Consider the following 15,555-nt stretch of genomic DNA (forward strand, 5'->3'; position numbering starts at 1 on the left):
GTGAGAAACATGTTTCTCTCCACACTTGTCCCTCTCTGTAGTAACATGTATTTATCTTTCATATTGTCATTATAAATCAAAATTTATGTCAGTAAGGAAGCTGATAGTGAAGCTCTGGTAGGCACAATCTCACTTTTAAAGTTGTAGGAGAGGATGACATAGATTATTCTCATATCAGATACTATTTCTGAACTGAATTCAAAATGACAAATACATTATAAATTGTTTAATTTACTGCATTAAAAAAGTCACTCTCCTTGGCAGTAATCTAGAAATGAATATAGGCTCAACTAATCCCCAGTTCTATTAAGCATCATTATAACATTTGGAGTGATCATTTCACTTTTCCCTTTGGAATCAGTCAAGTTCCCATAGGTTTAATCCTACTAGAAGACTGCAGTCTTTTTTTTTTTTTTCTTATACTTTAGCTCCACAAACAGCTACTGTTTTGTTTGATAACTACCATTTTATACTGAAAATAATACCAAGATTTGGGTTTTAAATCATGAAAGCCTGTGGTTAGAAATGCTTCTGATTATAGTTAGGAGCAGAAAGTGCTGAAACCGAGGGTCAAATTTTAGTGGAATTCACTAGCACCTACTTATAAACCAAGTTAATTGTATATTTCAGGTTGATATTATATGTGGGCAAACACTTACATAATTTGGAAGGCCTTTGAGCATTCTCCCTTCATATTTAAACAATCTTTTATCTTTTTTTGGTAGTCTTCATGTGTAGACAGGAGACTCTGTAAACTGATTCTGCAAACAAGAGCAGATATGTTAGAATCATGAAGACTGTGTGGGAAGTGGACTGTGTGTCAAGGAACTAAATGGTCACTCATTTAAAGGATGGTAGCATTGGTTCTCAGCTTTAGCTCTCTGTTAAAAAAAATCACCCAAGAAGCTTCAGAACCATTTGCCATGCCTCACCCCAGACTAATTAAATAAAGGTTCTTGGAGGTCAGAGCCAAGAATCAGTAATTTTAATGCTGCCCAAGTGGTATGAATGTGCACTCAGGTCTGAGAACACTTAACTTAAGGCCAAGGTTCTCAAACCTGCGCATGCATTAGAATCTTCTAGAGGGCTTGTTAAAAAAGCAAAAGCAAAAACAAAAACAAAAAGCAGAATTCTGGGCCTGATTTCCAGAGACTATGATCCAATGGATCTTAGATGATTGAAAATTTATATGTCTAGCAATTGATGCTGATGGTCAAGAGATCATAATTTGGAGAGCACCATTCAGGTTTGATTTTTATCTTACATATATACTTAATTACATACTTTTGTTTATATATGCAAAATGAGTTCAGATGGAAGCAATTATCCAAACAAATTTTCTTCCCATCTCCAAATTATAGCATTAAATATAAGTGTATTTCATGATTAAATGTAAGATTATTTCAGGCAAACTTATATTTTCCCCTTGGAAAATTTATTGTCAAAAACAAAATTTATTTGTTTATTTTAAACTGTATTTTTACTATTTTGAGATTGTTCTGTCTTCCAATTATCTCAACATATCTTATATTTATTACTCTTTTTTAAATAAATAACCTTGTTGTGAGTTGATAACTTCTGATTTGTTCAAAGGGTTTAACTTGGGAAAATATCTAAAATTTATTAGGAGATTGAAAGTCAGTTCAATGGGATATAAATAAACATCCATTGAAACTTATAAGTTAATATGATTCAAATTTATATGTTGATCTTTTAAATCTATGAAGATAGTAAAATTTTGTCTCTTGTACTTGTAATCTTACCTGTAAATGTTCTTGTAATTTTATTGCACATAATTAAGGAACAAAGAATAAGAAAGAGAATTGGCAAATATCAGACAAAAGCAGACGAGAGAGAGAACTGTCAAAAAAGAAGTCATTTCCCAGTTAAATCAGTGTATGTTGTATGTTAAAGATATTTTCAACTAGGGTATTAGAAAAAGAAAGGTTCTGATGATGTACATTATTATATATTTATATTACACATTATTTTTTTAATTTTGTAAGAAAAAATGCATACGTGTGTAACAACTTAAGTGAGAATTATTAACCCAGTGGAGTACTGGAAAAATATGAATATTATCAAACACTGCTTTCAGTTGATCTGCCATTTCTTAATAACATTTTGACAGTCACAATGATTCTGGCAACTTTTAGTTTTGGTAATTTGATCCAACCCATTTGAAATTCCAGTATTTTATCTAAGTCAAAGCTTTCTTCTCTCCCACTGCTGGCTAAACTTTGGGTTCTAAGAACTTAAGATGGAAGGCAACTGTGTTCTGTTTTTTCCTCCCTCCATCTGTTCCCTCTTCTAGCCTTATCTCTTCAGTCAGATGGGACAGTTGGAAAAATAGGAGCATCTTTTAAAGTAGGTCTAGTGGTAACCTTCTCTGCTTCTCTGAAGGTCACTGCCCTCTGATGCATGAGCAATGCAGCTTGAGAGACTCATATGTGAGATCTTCAGGGAGGCCTCTCTTCATAGTTCCTTGAACTCCCTTTCTTCTGTGTCCTCTTCTTCTCCTTCACATCTAGATTTCTTTTATCCCCAACCCCTACCATTCCCACCACAGACAGCATATCTCATAGACTTAAGTTGCTAAAGCCTCCTTTGTTTGGAGGGTACCCTCTTGGTTGCATTGCTGATATAACAACAACAACAACAACAACAAAAAGTTTTGCTTTCTTTTGCAGGCCCACTTTTTATCTCCTCTCCCCCACTCTCTTAAATGTGATCAGGCTAGTTTCCTAATGACCCATCTTTTGGATGCCACCACTCTCCAGTTTCTTCTTCTCTAGGTGCAGGGTGAAATGGTCAATCTACTTCCTGAGCAGCATTCAATCAGTTCCCTTTTCTAATGCACACACAAAATTTCATGAATGATTCTTACAGAGTCTCTCCTTCCTTTGAATCACTGGTCTTTGAACAAAATTGACTTGTAGATTACTCTCATTTTATAAGGAATAGCTCAACTACTGGATTCTGTCTACAAAATGCAGTAGTACTTAGAATCTCCTTTTTCTTAGTATTGAATCTAAATGGTCCAGTGTCATAGCAAAAGGAAAAATCCCACTATTACACATATTTATTTTCTTAATCAGTAATTTTCTCTCTCCTTTCTCTTTTTTTTTGGAGCAATTTTGCTAAAGATTCTACTCAGTGATTCTTGAGTGTTGTCCTCTGAAACTACACCATCTAAATATAACCTTGTCACAAGATCACTCTTTAGATAACCAAAGACACCATCATGCCTACCTAACCCTTCCCCTTTACAACAGAAACATACCTCTTCTTTCAAATTTCCTTACATGTTAAATTGTAGGCTCTTTCCCTACCAATTGCCCTACTATGAATGTAGTTGTATTTTTAATGACCTTAGTAATGGTCTAAAATGGGTCTTGATGGTCTAAAATGGTCTAAATTAATGGTCTAAAATGGGTCTTGATGTCCAATGAGTATATATAGAGTTTCAGCTCTACAAAATGAAGAGATTCTAGAGATCTGTTTCTCAACAATATGAATACAGTTAACATTATTGAATTACACACTTAAAGATGGTAAATTTTATGTTTTTCTCTCTTTTTTGCCAGAATTAAAAACAAATTCATGGCCTGGAATTAAACAGAACGTAGTATCCCATATGTAGTATTTTTACAACAGATTGAAGCACACTTATTACCTTCACTAATTTATATTCTAGGCTTCTGTTATCACAATCAGAGATGGCAGCCTTATCATGTAACTCCCACATCAAATGTCAAATCAACTAAAATAGCTAAGCTTTTCTTATAGATTGGATTGTTCCTTTTGAGTGCTTTTAATGTTTACTTTTTGAAGTTCTTTTACCTTTTATTTTTTTATTATTTTTTTTTTTAGATTTTATTTATTTATTTGACAGAGAGAGATCACAGCAGACAGAGAGGCAGGCAGAGAGAGAGAGGGGGAAGCAGGATCGCTGCTGAGCAGAAAGCCCGATGCGGGACTCAATCCCAGAACCCTGAGATCATGACCTGAGCCGAAGGCAGCGGCTTAACCCACTGAGCCACCCAGGTGCCCCTACCTTTTATTTTGATAGTCTTCTTTATCCACCTATTTCTGAATATGTATATGGGTCTGGTCTTTCCCGCTACACACTATCACTTTTATATTTCTGTCCACCTATAACTTCTAACCCTGATGTAGTTTTAGGATTTTGAATGCATAATATTAATGATGTTTCCCAGTTTTACATAATTCAAAAATTTGATAAGATAATTTTTAAGGCCATAACCAAATAATAGTAACAAAGATGTGAAGCTTTTGGCAAGTAATTCAAAATATCCTCCAGGGATTTAATAATTAAAATTAGTGATTTAAACTGTATAGGTACAGTTTTGAACAAGTTACTCATTCACTTCAATTTACCACCACTTTGCAATACATGGTACTTTCATTTGTCTTGAGATTTCTCAAACATTGCTAAAAATTTGAGAACATTCTATTTATGGCATTTTCATGATAGGTACTTACTTAAAAATTGTATTGGCAAATAAATGAAGTTGTTTTAGCATGACTTGTTTTTATTTTATTCTTGAGCAAATAGTCTCTTCAAAAATGCTGACAAAATCATGTTTTAGCAAGTTTATCTTGAATTATTGTCAGAAGTACATGTAATCTTTATTTCTCTACTGTTTAAAATTTTTCACTCATTTTTGAAAGGGGGCAATATTATTTACCCTTTTTCAGTTTTCTTCATCTTTCTTATCTTCCATTCATTTCAAAATCACTGTCAATATTCTTCCTTAATATTTTTTTTAAGATTTTATTTATTTATTTGACAGACAGAGATCACAAGTAGGCAGAGAGGCAAGCAGAGATAGAGGAGGAAGCAGGCTCCCTGCTGAGCATAGAGCCTGATGGAGGGCTTGATCCCAGGACCCTGGGATCATAACCTGAGCTGAAAGCAGAGGCTTAACTCACTGAGCCACCCAGGTGTCCCGAAAATGTTGCTTCCTCAAAATATTTTTTTAAAGATTTTATTTATTTATTTGGCAGGCAGAGAGAGATGGGGAAGCACACTGTGAATATTCTGAGACCAAAAATATTTGTTACATTTCTTGTTTGATAACTTGTTCCAACGTGAGGATAAACTCATTTTTAGCAATTAGTTATTTTTTCTCTTTTCTTTGATTTAGAATTTTAACTTATTATCAAACCTATTTGTTCTTTACTTTACAATCTGACAATAATTACTTCTATTAAAATGTTGGAAACAGGGACGCCTGGGCGGCACAGTTGGCTAAGCGTCCAATTCTTGGTTTTGGCTGAGATCGTGATCTCAGCATGGTGGGACTGAGCCCGGCTCTGGCTCAGTGTTCAGCATGGCATCTTCTTAAGACTCTCTCCCTGCCCCCACCCTGAGTGTGTGCTCCTGCTTTCCCTTTCTCTCTCTCTCTCAAATAAATAAATAAATCTTTTAAAAAATGTTGGAAACAAGAAAATTAAGTTATTTTTCCTATTTGTGTCTTGCAGATTTATGCTTTGTATTCCAGATGGTCTTGCTCTGTTCTTTCATTTATATGTAAACATTTTTTATTATTTTTGTTTAGAAGTGATATGCAAGCTTCTATTAAGTTGTCTTTTTGTTATTCTTACAGGTATGTGACATGCTTTTCCATTGCCTTTGGTTACAGTGCCCTCTTTTATACAAACTAGATTAATAAGTCTCTGTATGCAACAAAGTAGGAGGTTAGGCAAACCCTGGTAGGGTATATTGAAAGCCACAGGAGAAATGATTAAAAACAACTTTCAGTTCCTTGACCTAACTCAGCATTTCCGCAGCTTTTTGCTTGAAGATATCAATCATCCAGGGAGCTTGGTACTAATAAAGATCCCCAGGCCACTACCTCCAAAATTCCCAGTTAGTAGGTGTTGCATAGAGTCTAGGAATATATATTTTAGGAAAAGCACCTTATGTGACTCTTATCCTAAGGCAAGTCCTGAAAATCTAAACTATGTGATGTCAACATTCCCTATAATTAGAATTTGTTAAGGCTTCTACAAAAAATCACCACAAACATGGTGGTTTAAAACCACAAAATCCCTAATCTCATGGTTTTGGAGGCCAGAAATCCAAAATCAGCAGCGCCTCCTCTAGAGAATCCTCTGCCTCTTCCAACTTCTTTTGGCTCTTGCTTCTCCTTGGCTATGGCCACGTCACTCCAATCTGTAGTCTCCATCTTCACATGGCCTTTCCTTGTGGAAATTCACATCTTGAGATTCTTAATTACATGGGCAAAGACTCTGTTTCTAAGTCACATTCACAAGTACCAGGGGTAAGGATTAGATATATATATATTTTTTTTTTTAAGGTTTTATTTATTTATTTGAGTGAGAGATGGAGTGCACAGAAGGAGAGAGAAAGGGAGGGGCAGGATCCCAGCTGAGCAAGGAACCCAACACAGTACTCCATCACAGGACCCCAAAATCATGACCTGAGTCTAAGGCAGCTGCTTAACCAATGAGCCACCCAGGCGCCCCAAGGACTGGACATATCTTTCTGATACATATGATTTAACCCACAACACTGGAGAAACTACACTACCAGTTGAAGAGTATAGGTAATGTATATACATAGCTAGTGTAGTATCTCATAGTCAGTAAATAGTTATAGGCAATGTGAGTATTATTGTCTCCTAGTTTAGATAACAATTCCCTACCTGGGCTTCTGTAATATTCTTACTTTGTCATTTATTTTAACTTGAATCTCCTATACATTTTCCCCATACTTAGTCATGATGGTCAAATCTATATACATATAGAATATGGACCACATACTTTCAAAAAAACCTATGATAATTTTATTTTGAGACATCAATAATCAGTTACTTAGAAATACTCACTTTGAGCTCAAGAAGGAGAAATACATAAGAAAATTCATAGAGACAGGAAAGAAACAAATTGGATCTGAAAAGTACATCTAAGCTTTGTGTACTGGATAAATATAAGTACCATTACCAATGAAGATTACCCTTGAGAGAGAGAGAAAATTGTTGCCATTTACATAATAGCTTACATATAACCTGGCAATAAATTTTAAGTGAAAGATATAATAGATAAATTGAGCATACCACCTGCACCAATAGACGATTTTTTAACAGTCCATTACTCCACATTAAATATTCTATGAGGTTGAAGTAACCACAGAAATAAAATATAGTTTTCTTTTCTTTATTGTAATTTTAATATAAAATGTAAGCCACTTTCATTCATAATTCTTTCTCTTCAGAGTTAATCAGGTAATCTTTCCAAGTGTCCGTCAGTCTGTCTCATGGGAGATCCAAAGTCAAAGTCAAGAAAGAAAAGGTTGTGCTTAATATTTAAGTCTTTTTCAAATAAAAGAATTCATAGTACCTTAAAAAGAACAAGTGCCTAGAAAAAGACTGAATTCCAGATACTATTTTCAGCTCTTAAATTAAGCTAATATTGAAGAACAGAGAAATGTAAAATTTTTTTTAAGAAGCTTTTGTTTTATTTTTTAGAAGAAAGAGTATTGTCATATGTCTTCTCCTATCAGATACTGGTGAGAAGATACTAAGATTTATGGATACAGTATTTTCCAATGTTACTGAAGAATGAAATGCCTTATATTATAATTAAATTTTTGATGGAACTCCTTCTAAAATGAGTTGCCCATTGACTGCATTATTAAGCAGAGAAAAATCCAAAGATAATTTTAACATTTTAATTTTTTTCTTCTATTTTTCTTTTTCTGAAGTTTAGTTACTATCTTTTATTGGAATTCTGTGATAATCCCAGGAGTTATTCAGTAGATAAACCCTATTTTTGCAACATTAAATGCCTTCAGGGTGTTGTGCATTTCCAGATGACCTTTCTTCTGATTTCTTGACCCTTATGACTTTAAGGACCTGAGAGATCATGTTACAAACCACATGTCTGTCACCAGAGAGGCTATGATTTACTCAAGGTCACAGTGCTTTGTCAATGAAACAGAAATGAAACATTAATTTCACTAATTCATTCACTCCCTTTTACCCATCCTTTCAATTAATTCCTTTGCTCTTTTTAGTGATTTGTCCTATGCTTTCTTCTAGTTGCCATTTTCTTAAATTCTGTATAGTACTTTTTTGGTCCTATAAACTAAGATAAGGAGGTTGCCAAAAGAAATAATGTAACTAAGTATTAAGTGAAAAAATAAATCAGGAATGTGATGCAACTATTTAAGATCACATACACATCATATGCAAGTATGTAGGTTATATTCACTGTGGGCAGATACAGCGCTCATTTTCTTAGAGATTGAAGGTACACTGGGTTTTAGATTATTTTATTTACTTTTAAAGTTTTTTTTTTGTTGTTGTTGTTGTTGTTTTTTACCTTTTGCAAACTAACTTCCAGGTTTTTTGGGGAGACATGGGGAACAGTTTTTAGACTTCGAATCTTAGAGGTAGAATCTTAAAGGTCATTTGAAAAATTTCCCAATGAAGTATTACCAAATTTCAGAGGTCTCCAAATGCTTGGGATGATTTCTTTTTTTTTTTCCAACTTAAATATATGATATTGGTAAATATGTTCCTAAGTTTATGAAGAACGATTGAAAATGTGAATAATCTATTCTAGATTTGAAAAGATGCAGTGTTGTGCTCACTTCGGCAGCACATATACGAAAAGATGCACTGTTATTTTTAAAAATTAGATCTCATCGTATCTTAGAAGCTGCATTTTGTTTTTTACTCATTTTAACCATAACTTATACTAATATTTTGTTTAAAGTAATTATTCATGTTTACTGTACATCTTTGAAACATTAAATGTTTATCTAAAGAAGAAAACATATTTTAGACAATATCCCTGTTGATTCTTGAAAGATAAACACATAAGTTTTCATTATCTTGTCAGGTAACAAAAGAAAACTCTCTTAGAAGTATTGATTAAATTATGCCCTGAGTGTTTCCACTTTTCTTTCGAGTGCTTCCCTTTATATGTCAGAAAATTTGTTGAGTTGCTGCATGGATAGCTTTTGATATAGTCTTCTGTCTCTTCATATCAGTGATTGCCTCCTTTTTACTTCTGTTTTTGAAGAATATTTAGGCTCTGATAACTTTATTTTGTTTCTAGAAAGTTAAATTTATTCTAAAATCTATATCTTGAAGCATGTCTTTGGTAGTCACAAAATTTAATTAAGATTTGTTCAGTTTTAGAATAATTTCCATTCAAATTCCAATAACTTATGGGGAATATACTCAAATGTAAACTCACACAAAAAAATTGTTTTTTAAGAAGTGGAAAGCAAGTAATCAATACCCTACCAACCAGATCTGTTATGAGTCTACCACTTTCCTTACATATTATTAATGAAATAATATCAATTTTTGTTGTGATTTGAACAAGTTACCAGTACTAGAAATGGCTATCACTTATAGTCTATTCATGGATACTGTTGCTTGTCAGTCTGCTTGTCACACTAGAGAGAGTTCTCACAGGCTCCAGAGTTGACTTACTGTTTTAACATTTTAAGAGTGAGGATGAATAGCCTTTAATTTCATTTGAAATATTATTTTGAAAATAATACACATTTGAAAATAATACACAACCTATGTCTTTGTGACTATCATGGAAAATTAATTTGCTCACATTTTACTATTCTAGCTAGCGATGACTTGCCAAAAACTACAGGTTAATAATATAGACTTTAACTTTAAAAATGTCATAGTTTTTAAGGGAAAAAAAATCATTCTATAAAATTTGTAACAATGTCATTCAAAATTCTTATTTCCTAAAGACACCATCATCAATGTGCTTCACTGGTGAAAATACTAATAAAATGTTCAAGTAACATGACTTTGAATAATTTGTAAAGTCCTAACTCTTAGAAAGGAATGATCCAGAATAGGCGTAGATGGAATCCCTGGGAAGTGTAACTGCTAGACCAGCCCAAGTCCCAAGGGCCAGTACGAGGTCTGACACTAACTGCCTTCGAACTTTCTTATCAGTGGTGCAGTTCAGGGAATACAGTTCTTCATCAAATGATTCTCCGAGGCTTCCAGTCACTGTAAAGTACTCATTTAAAAAAATATGATACGTATAGGTATCCTATGTCATTAAGAAGTTTATATCACTATATTCGTTAATCTACTGTTTCCTCTGCCTTTTGTGAAAGACAGGGGTGGAGTTCTGGTCACATTAGCAAATGAGATACAAATTAAATCAAGCACAGTCAATAACCTCTTTCCTATTGAATGTTTTTCTATCTTTCATAGAATTTCCAACTTGTGAGCCACTAACTCAATTTATATGTAAAAGTGGAAGATGCATTAGCAGCAAATGGCACTGCGACTCTGGCAAGTACCAAATGTTCCCTATATTGCACTGATTTGATTGGGGGCCTGGCTGTCCATGCTGCTTCACCTCCTTCAGATGCAGTTTATACGAGAAGTTTGCAGGGCTGAGCAAAATGGCTAAGACAAGTGATGAGGGGCCACCTGGCTCATCAGTGGGGATTAACATTAAGGATAATGGAACTCGATCTGTCCCTTGAGGCTGGAAGGAGATTTGTGTTCAGACATTATGCTGGACATAGTTTAAGTCTGCAGACAGGAAGTAAAGGGGACAATTGAAGAAATGATCTGGATTATTCAGGTTCTCCAAAGCACTGATGTAAAGTGCTTTGTCACCTCATGTTGGAGGAGTTTATAAATTATTGTAGAATTATCCAAATGGTCTCAACTCTGCCACCTTGCCCTTTATGTACAAATAATGTTTGTGTTCTTATACTCAATTGTATCATTATGCTAAATTATGCCAAACACAGGTAAATGAATTATGTATAAATCATAATTCTCACTCATGATTTCAGTTTAATCAATTTTCACTTCACATTTCTCTCACCTCCCTCCTGCAACAGTTGTTAATAAAGAATATAAATCATTGTTAATGACAGTGACAATTCCCCAGTATAAACACACACTTACGAGTTGGTGGAGGAAGGGTACATAGTGACGTCTCATGTTGAGAATGGAAAAGAAGGTTCTGAATTAAAGATATGGTTATAAACTCTGGGGCATAGGGATTATAGGTCTAAACAAAAATTTTCTATGATAATTATATCACCAGCTGTATCATTCCATGAAATTCCTGCAATCACCATTGTTCTCCCATTTTACAATTATTTCATATTGCATTGATTTGTTTAGTCAGCAGTTAGTCATTTCTGAGTGAAATAGAAATTAAGCTTTAAAATCCAAAATGAAGTTTTATTTTCCCTCTTTGTTTATTAGCTTATATTCCATCAGAAGTGAAACAATATTGAAAAGATAATCTTCCCCACTCTTTGTGGGAAATGCTCATCATTAATTTATCATTCTTTTATCAAAAACAAAAGAATACTCTATATAGCAAAAAGAAATGGTAGATATTTCATAAGGAAAGTTTTCTTCCTGGTCAGTTTTCACTTCCTTGATGTTGCTGCTTCTTTCCAGATGATGACTGTGGGGATGGCAGTGATGAGGTCAGCTGTGTTCACTCTTGCTTGGATAATCAGTTCAGATGTTCTAGTGGCCGATGCATCCCAGGACACTGGGCCTGTGATGGTGACAATGACTGTGGAGACTTCAGTGATGAAGCCCAAACCAATTGTACCAGGGAAGGTTGGTAATTTTGTGAAGCTATGAACTCTCATTTTAAATTGATATATAATATTTAAATATTTCAGAATGAATATTATATAAAAATAATTTACTCAGCAGGTAAAAAAAAAAATCTGTATTTGGAACAGTATAAAATAAGTGACCGATCACTTTACTTAGGCTCTTTAATTTCTCTGGTTTCTCCTCCTCATACCTCCTTATCCTTTGGTACCTTCTATGGTTTTTGCTTCCTACTCTCATTAAATGCTTTACTTACCACTCCTTTAATCTTCTCCAACTTCTAAGTTGCTAAACCCCAAACCCGTTCCAAAATGAAAACAAACAAAAAACTAGAAAGGCATAATTTTTATTTTATTTTAACACCGAATTTGATCCTTAAGGCTTGAAAAAAATCCCTAGTAAGTGGTGATGTGTTCCCACTGACTGACATCCAGTTGCAAGCTAAGAGGAGGAGACTGTGACCTTGGGCCTCAACATTATCCATTGCAGACCTGACCCTCTCATTTGCAAAGTTTAATCAGCTGTAGGACTTGTTGATAAATTAGAAATTAATGTGGAAACTATCACAGAAGAAATCATTAGCCTGCCAAACATTCATACAGTCAGTAACTATATTTTAAAAGATTTTCTTTATTTGAGAGAGAGAAAAAGAGAGAGAGAGAGAGAGCAAGTGCACACAAGTTGGGGGAGGGGAAGAGGGAGAAGCAGACTCTCCGCTGATCAGGGAGACTGACATAGGGTTCCATCCTGGGAACTCCAGGATCATGACCAGTGGCCAAGGCAGACTCAACCTACTGAGCCACCTAGACGCCCCCAGTAACGTTTTTTTTTAAGTAGAAGTTTTCTTCTGCTTAAGAAATTGGAAGAATTTTTCATTCACTTTTTAATTTATTCCACAAATATTTATTGAACACTTTTTATGTGCTAGGCACTGTGCTTGTACCAAAAGATGAATAAAATGATGAAGAAATGTGTTCAGTATTTAAAATCTAGCATGCAAACAGACAATAAAGTGATTTATTTAATGGATTGGATGCTGGGGTGGAGGGCATATATTGCGTGGTCATAAGAAAGGAATCATTTTCAAAGTGTTCTCCAAGGTCATATATTTGTCTTCTGAAATATTTAACAACTTAGTTAGTTATTAGTTGGTCCACTAATATATAAGAACTAGAGCTTTTCACTTATCACTCACCTCATATGTAAAAAGAAAAGGTGTTCAAAATATATTTTTCTTTTTTTATCTTATATGTTGGAAACATTCATCTGGAGTGTGGTTGACATGTCATTACTAAGTTACACTTTGAATATAAACTACATTCCCCCCCTCCCTCACAGATGTCTTGGTAGGTTCCTCATGAGGTGTACATCTGTGGTCTGCAGGCACTGCCCCTAATATTCTGTGAAAGATAAATTGCCCCAAAGTTAATTTACTTTCATCTCAGAAGTGATATCCCATCTGTCATTTCTATGTGTTTGTGTCTCTAAGTTAAAATGAGCATTGCACATTAAGTTTTGAAGAGATTGCTTTAGTTTCATGAGTATCCCAAGTGATTGTCCATCTCCTTGCAGCTTCACTAGGTAATTTCTTAGGTTTGGATTATTATAAAATCATTGTCTATTTAATGTGAATGACCTTCACCTTTAGAGCACCTCAATTTCACAAGTACATTACTGTAAAGGATATACTGTCAATGTGAATACCATGCATTTCTTATGTGATTATGGTATTATACATACTAAAGAAATTATCCAGATAATCCACATGTTCTTGGACATGTTTCAAGCAAAGAATGAGGAGAACTTCCTGAACTGATTTATATTTATCAGATTATAAATTCTCTAATCAAACACTCTATTTGATGAATATAAGTTTCAGGAATTGAAGAAAGAATGAGAATGTTCTAGGATGACTTTGGTATAAGATAATTCAGAGTGTTTCAGAGGGCATTCAAATATTTTTATCCGTCATTATTTTATGTATTCTGATATAGAAGTTGTAAAATAATCATAACAGAATTGTTAAAGCTGATTAGGAAAGTCATTTTGCACATGCAGGTTTTGTAAGGCCATTGCCAAAGTAGAGTAGAAATTTGATGTAATTAGTCATATAATTTAGTCTTGAAACCTGCTGTGGTAGAAAGAGCAGGGGATTCTGGCTTGAGTTTCAAGACAGACTGTCAAAACTGATCAAATCCACCATATAATTGCTTAGCACTTTGCTTTACATTGCCTGGGTTAAAAGAGCATATGGTGTAGTTTCTCTCAACTCAGATTGTTTTCAAAAGGGCAAAAGTACTCTTGAATTAACTTCTTGGGTTTTTTTTTTTTTTTAAACTTAAACTAAGACTTTATTCTAAACATCTCTCAGGCACAACAAATTCCTAAATGATATAAATGACACCAACCCAAACCAAAGATTTGCAACTGAATCTCATCATGCTACCCACAAAATGTTTAGACATATGTGATAGCAAATATCACAACAGCATACAATGGAACATATGTGGAAATGAGAGTCTGATGACTTAGATACAGTTTTGCTGCTTAAGTTTCCTCACAGGTTAAAAAAACAAGTTGTACTAATGATAAAGTTCTTTTTACTTCAAAGACATTGATTCTGGATTGCAGATTAGTTTGAGATTTGAAAAACCTCTTAAAGCAGAGACCCACAGATATAAGTCAGGTGGTCCATGAACCTGGCTGAGAAACTAGACTCCAACTGGAATTTTACATTCTATTCAATTAGGAATGTGAGGGGGTAGTTCTTTTACTCATTTGGGGAACAGTCTCAACCATATTCCTCCCAAGGAATAAGACATTTCTAAAACAAACATACATTTTCTTTTCTTTTCTTTTTTTTCTTTTTTCTTTCTTTTTTTTTTAGTATTTTTTTTAGTATTTTTTTAGTATTTTTTTTAGTATTTTTTTTAGTATTTTTTTTAGTATTTTTTTTAGTATTTTTTTAGTATTCCTTAGGTCAATTTCCATTCAGAAATTGTTGTAAAAATTTATACCCAATAATTTCAGCACAGACTGACGGATAATGGAACAGTTTGTCTAGAATTCATTTTGACTAAATTTTGCAATTTCTTCTAAATGCAACTTAAATATACCTCAAATGTTTGGATTTTTCTTTTCTTTGAGGGGTCCTCTGACCCTGATTTATGGTCATTGTTCTTTATTTTTGGATTTATTTATTTATTTATTTGACAGACAGAGATCACAAGTAGGTAGAGAGGCAGGTAGAGAGAGAGGGAGAGAGGAGGAAGCAGGCTCCCTGCTAAGCAGAGACCCCGACTCAGGGCTTGATCTCAGGACCCTGAGATCATGACCTGAGCCGAAGGCAGAGTCTTCAACCCACTGAGTCACCCAGGCATTCCTGGTCATTGTTCTTGAATGCCTCTGTTTGGCTGTCTAAAAAGGGAAAATTTACTGCCAGCTGCACTAAGTAAATGAGCTGGCTGATTATAGAACATATGTGATCTTTTATTTACATCACAAATACAAATTAAATGCAAATTTAAAAATATGTATTGACCTTTAATTTTGATTTATCATGAATAAACTTTAACAAGTTCCAAAATCCACTAGGCAGTTTAAATGTAAAATATTATTAATATGTATTCCTACACATGGTCATATTTTTCTGCTTTAACTGTTTAATTTTGCTTCTGCTTTAGAGACTCAATTTTCTTTTGGGCTTTATCCTCATTCATTCATTCATTCGTTCACTAATTTGACGTACTACTTCCCTCTTCAGAGATACAAGAAGGAACCTACAATAATTTTGCTTTTGTAGTTTCATAGTCAAGTATCTAATACACAGGGATGCTCACTAAATAATATTGAATGAAAGAGTTAATTTCTTGACCACAAAATGTGATTATACCCTCAGAATCCAACCCTTATT

The 15,555-nt window shown here is 34.0% G+C and overlaps 1 protein-coding gene across 1 annotated transcript in view; it reads left to right on the top strand.

The window, feature by feature from the left end:
* Positions 1–15,555, top strand: part of LRP1B (LDL receptor related protein 1B) — a 2,002,169-nt gene that overhangs the window by 1,235,328 nt on the left and 751,286 nt on the right. Inside the window, exons 20-21 of the mRNA XM_059394361.1 lie at positions 10,257–10,337; positions 11,475–11,642. Coding sequence (XP_059250344.1) covers positions 10,257–10,337; positions 11,475–11,642 — 249 coding nt within the window. The remainder of the gene's footprint in view (positions 1–10,256; positions 10,338–11,474; positions 11,643–15,555) is intronic.

This window comes from Mustela nigripes, chromosome 3, assembly GCF_022355385.1.
Source record: "Mustela nigripes isolate SB6536 chromosome 3, MUSNIG.SB6536, whole genome shotgun sequence".
Classification (NCBI taxonomy): Eukaryota; Metazoa; Chordata; class Mammalia; order Carnivora; family Mustelidae; genus Mustela; species Mustela nigripes.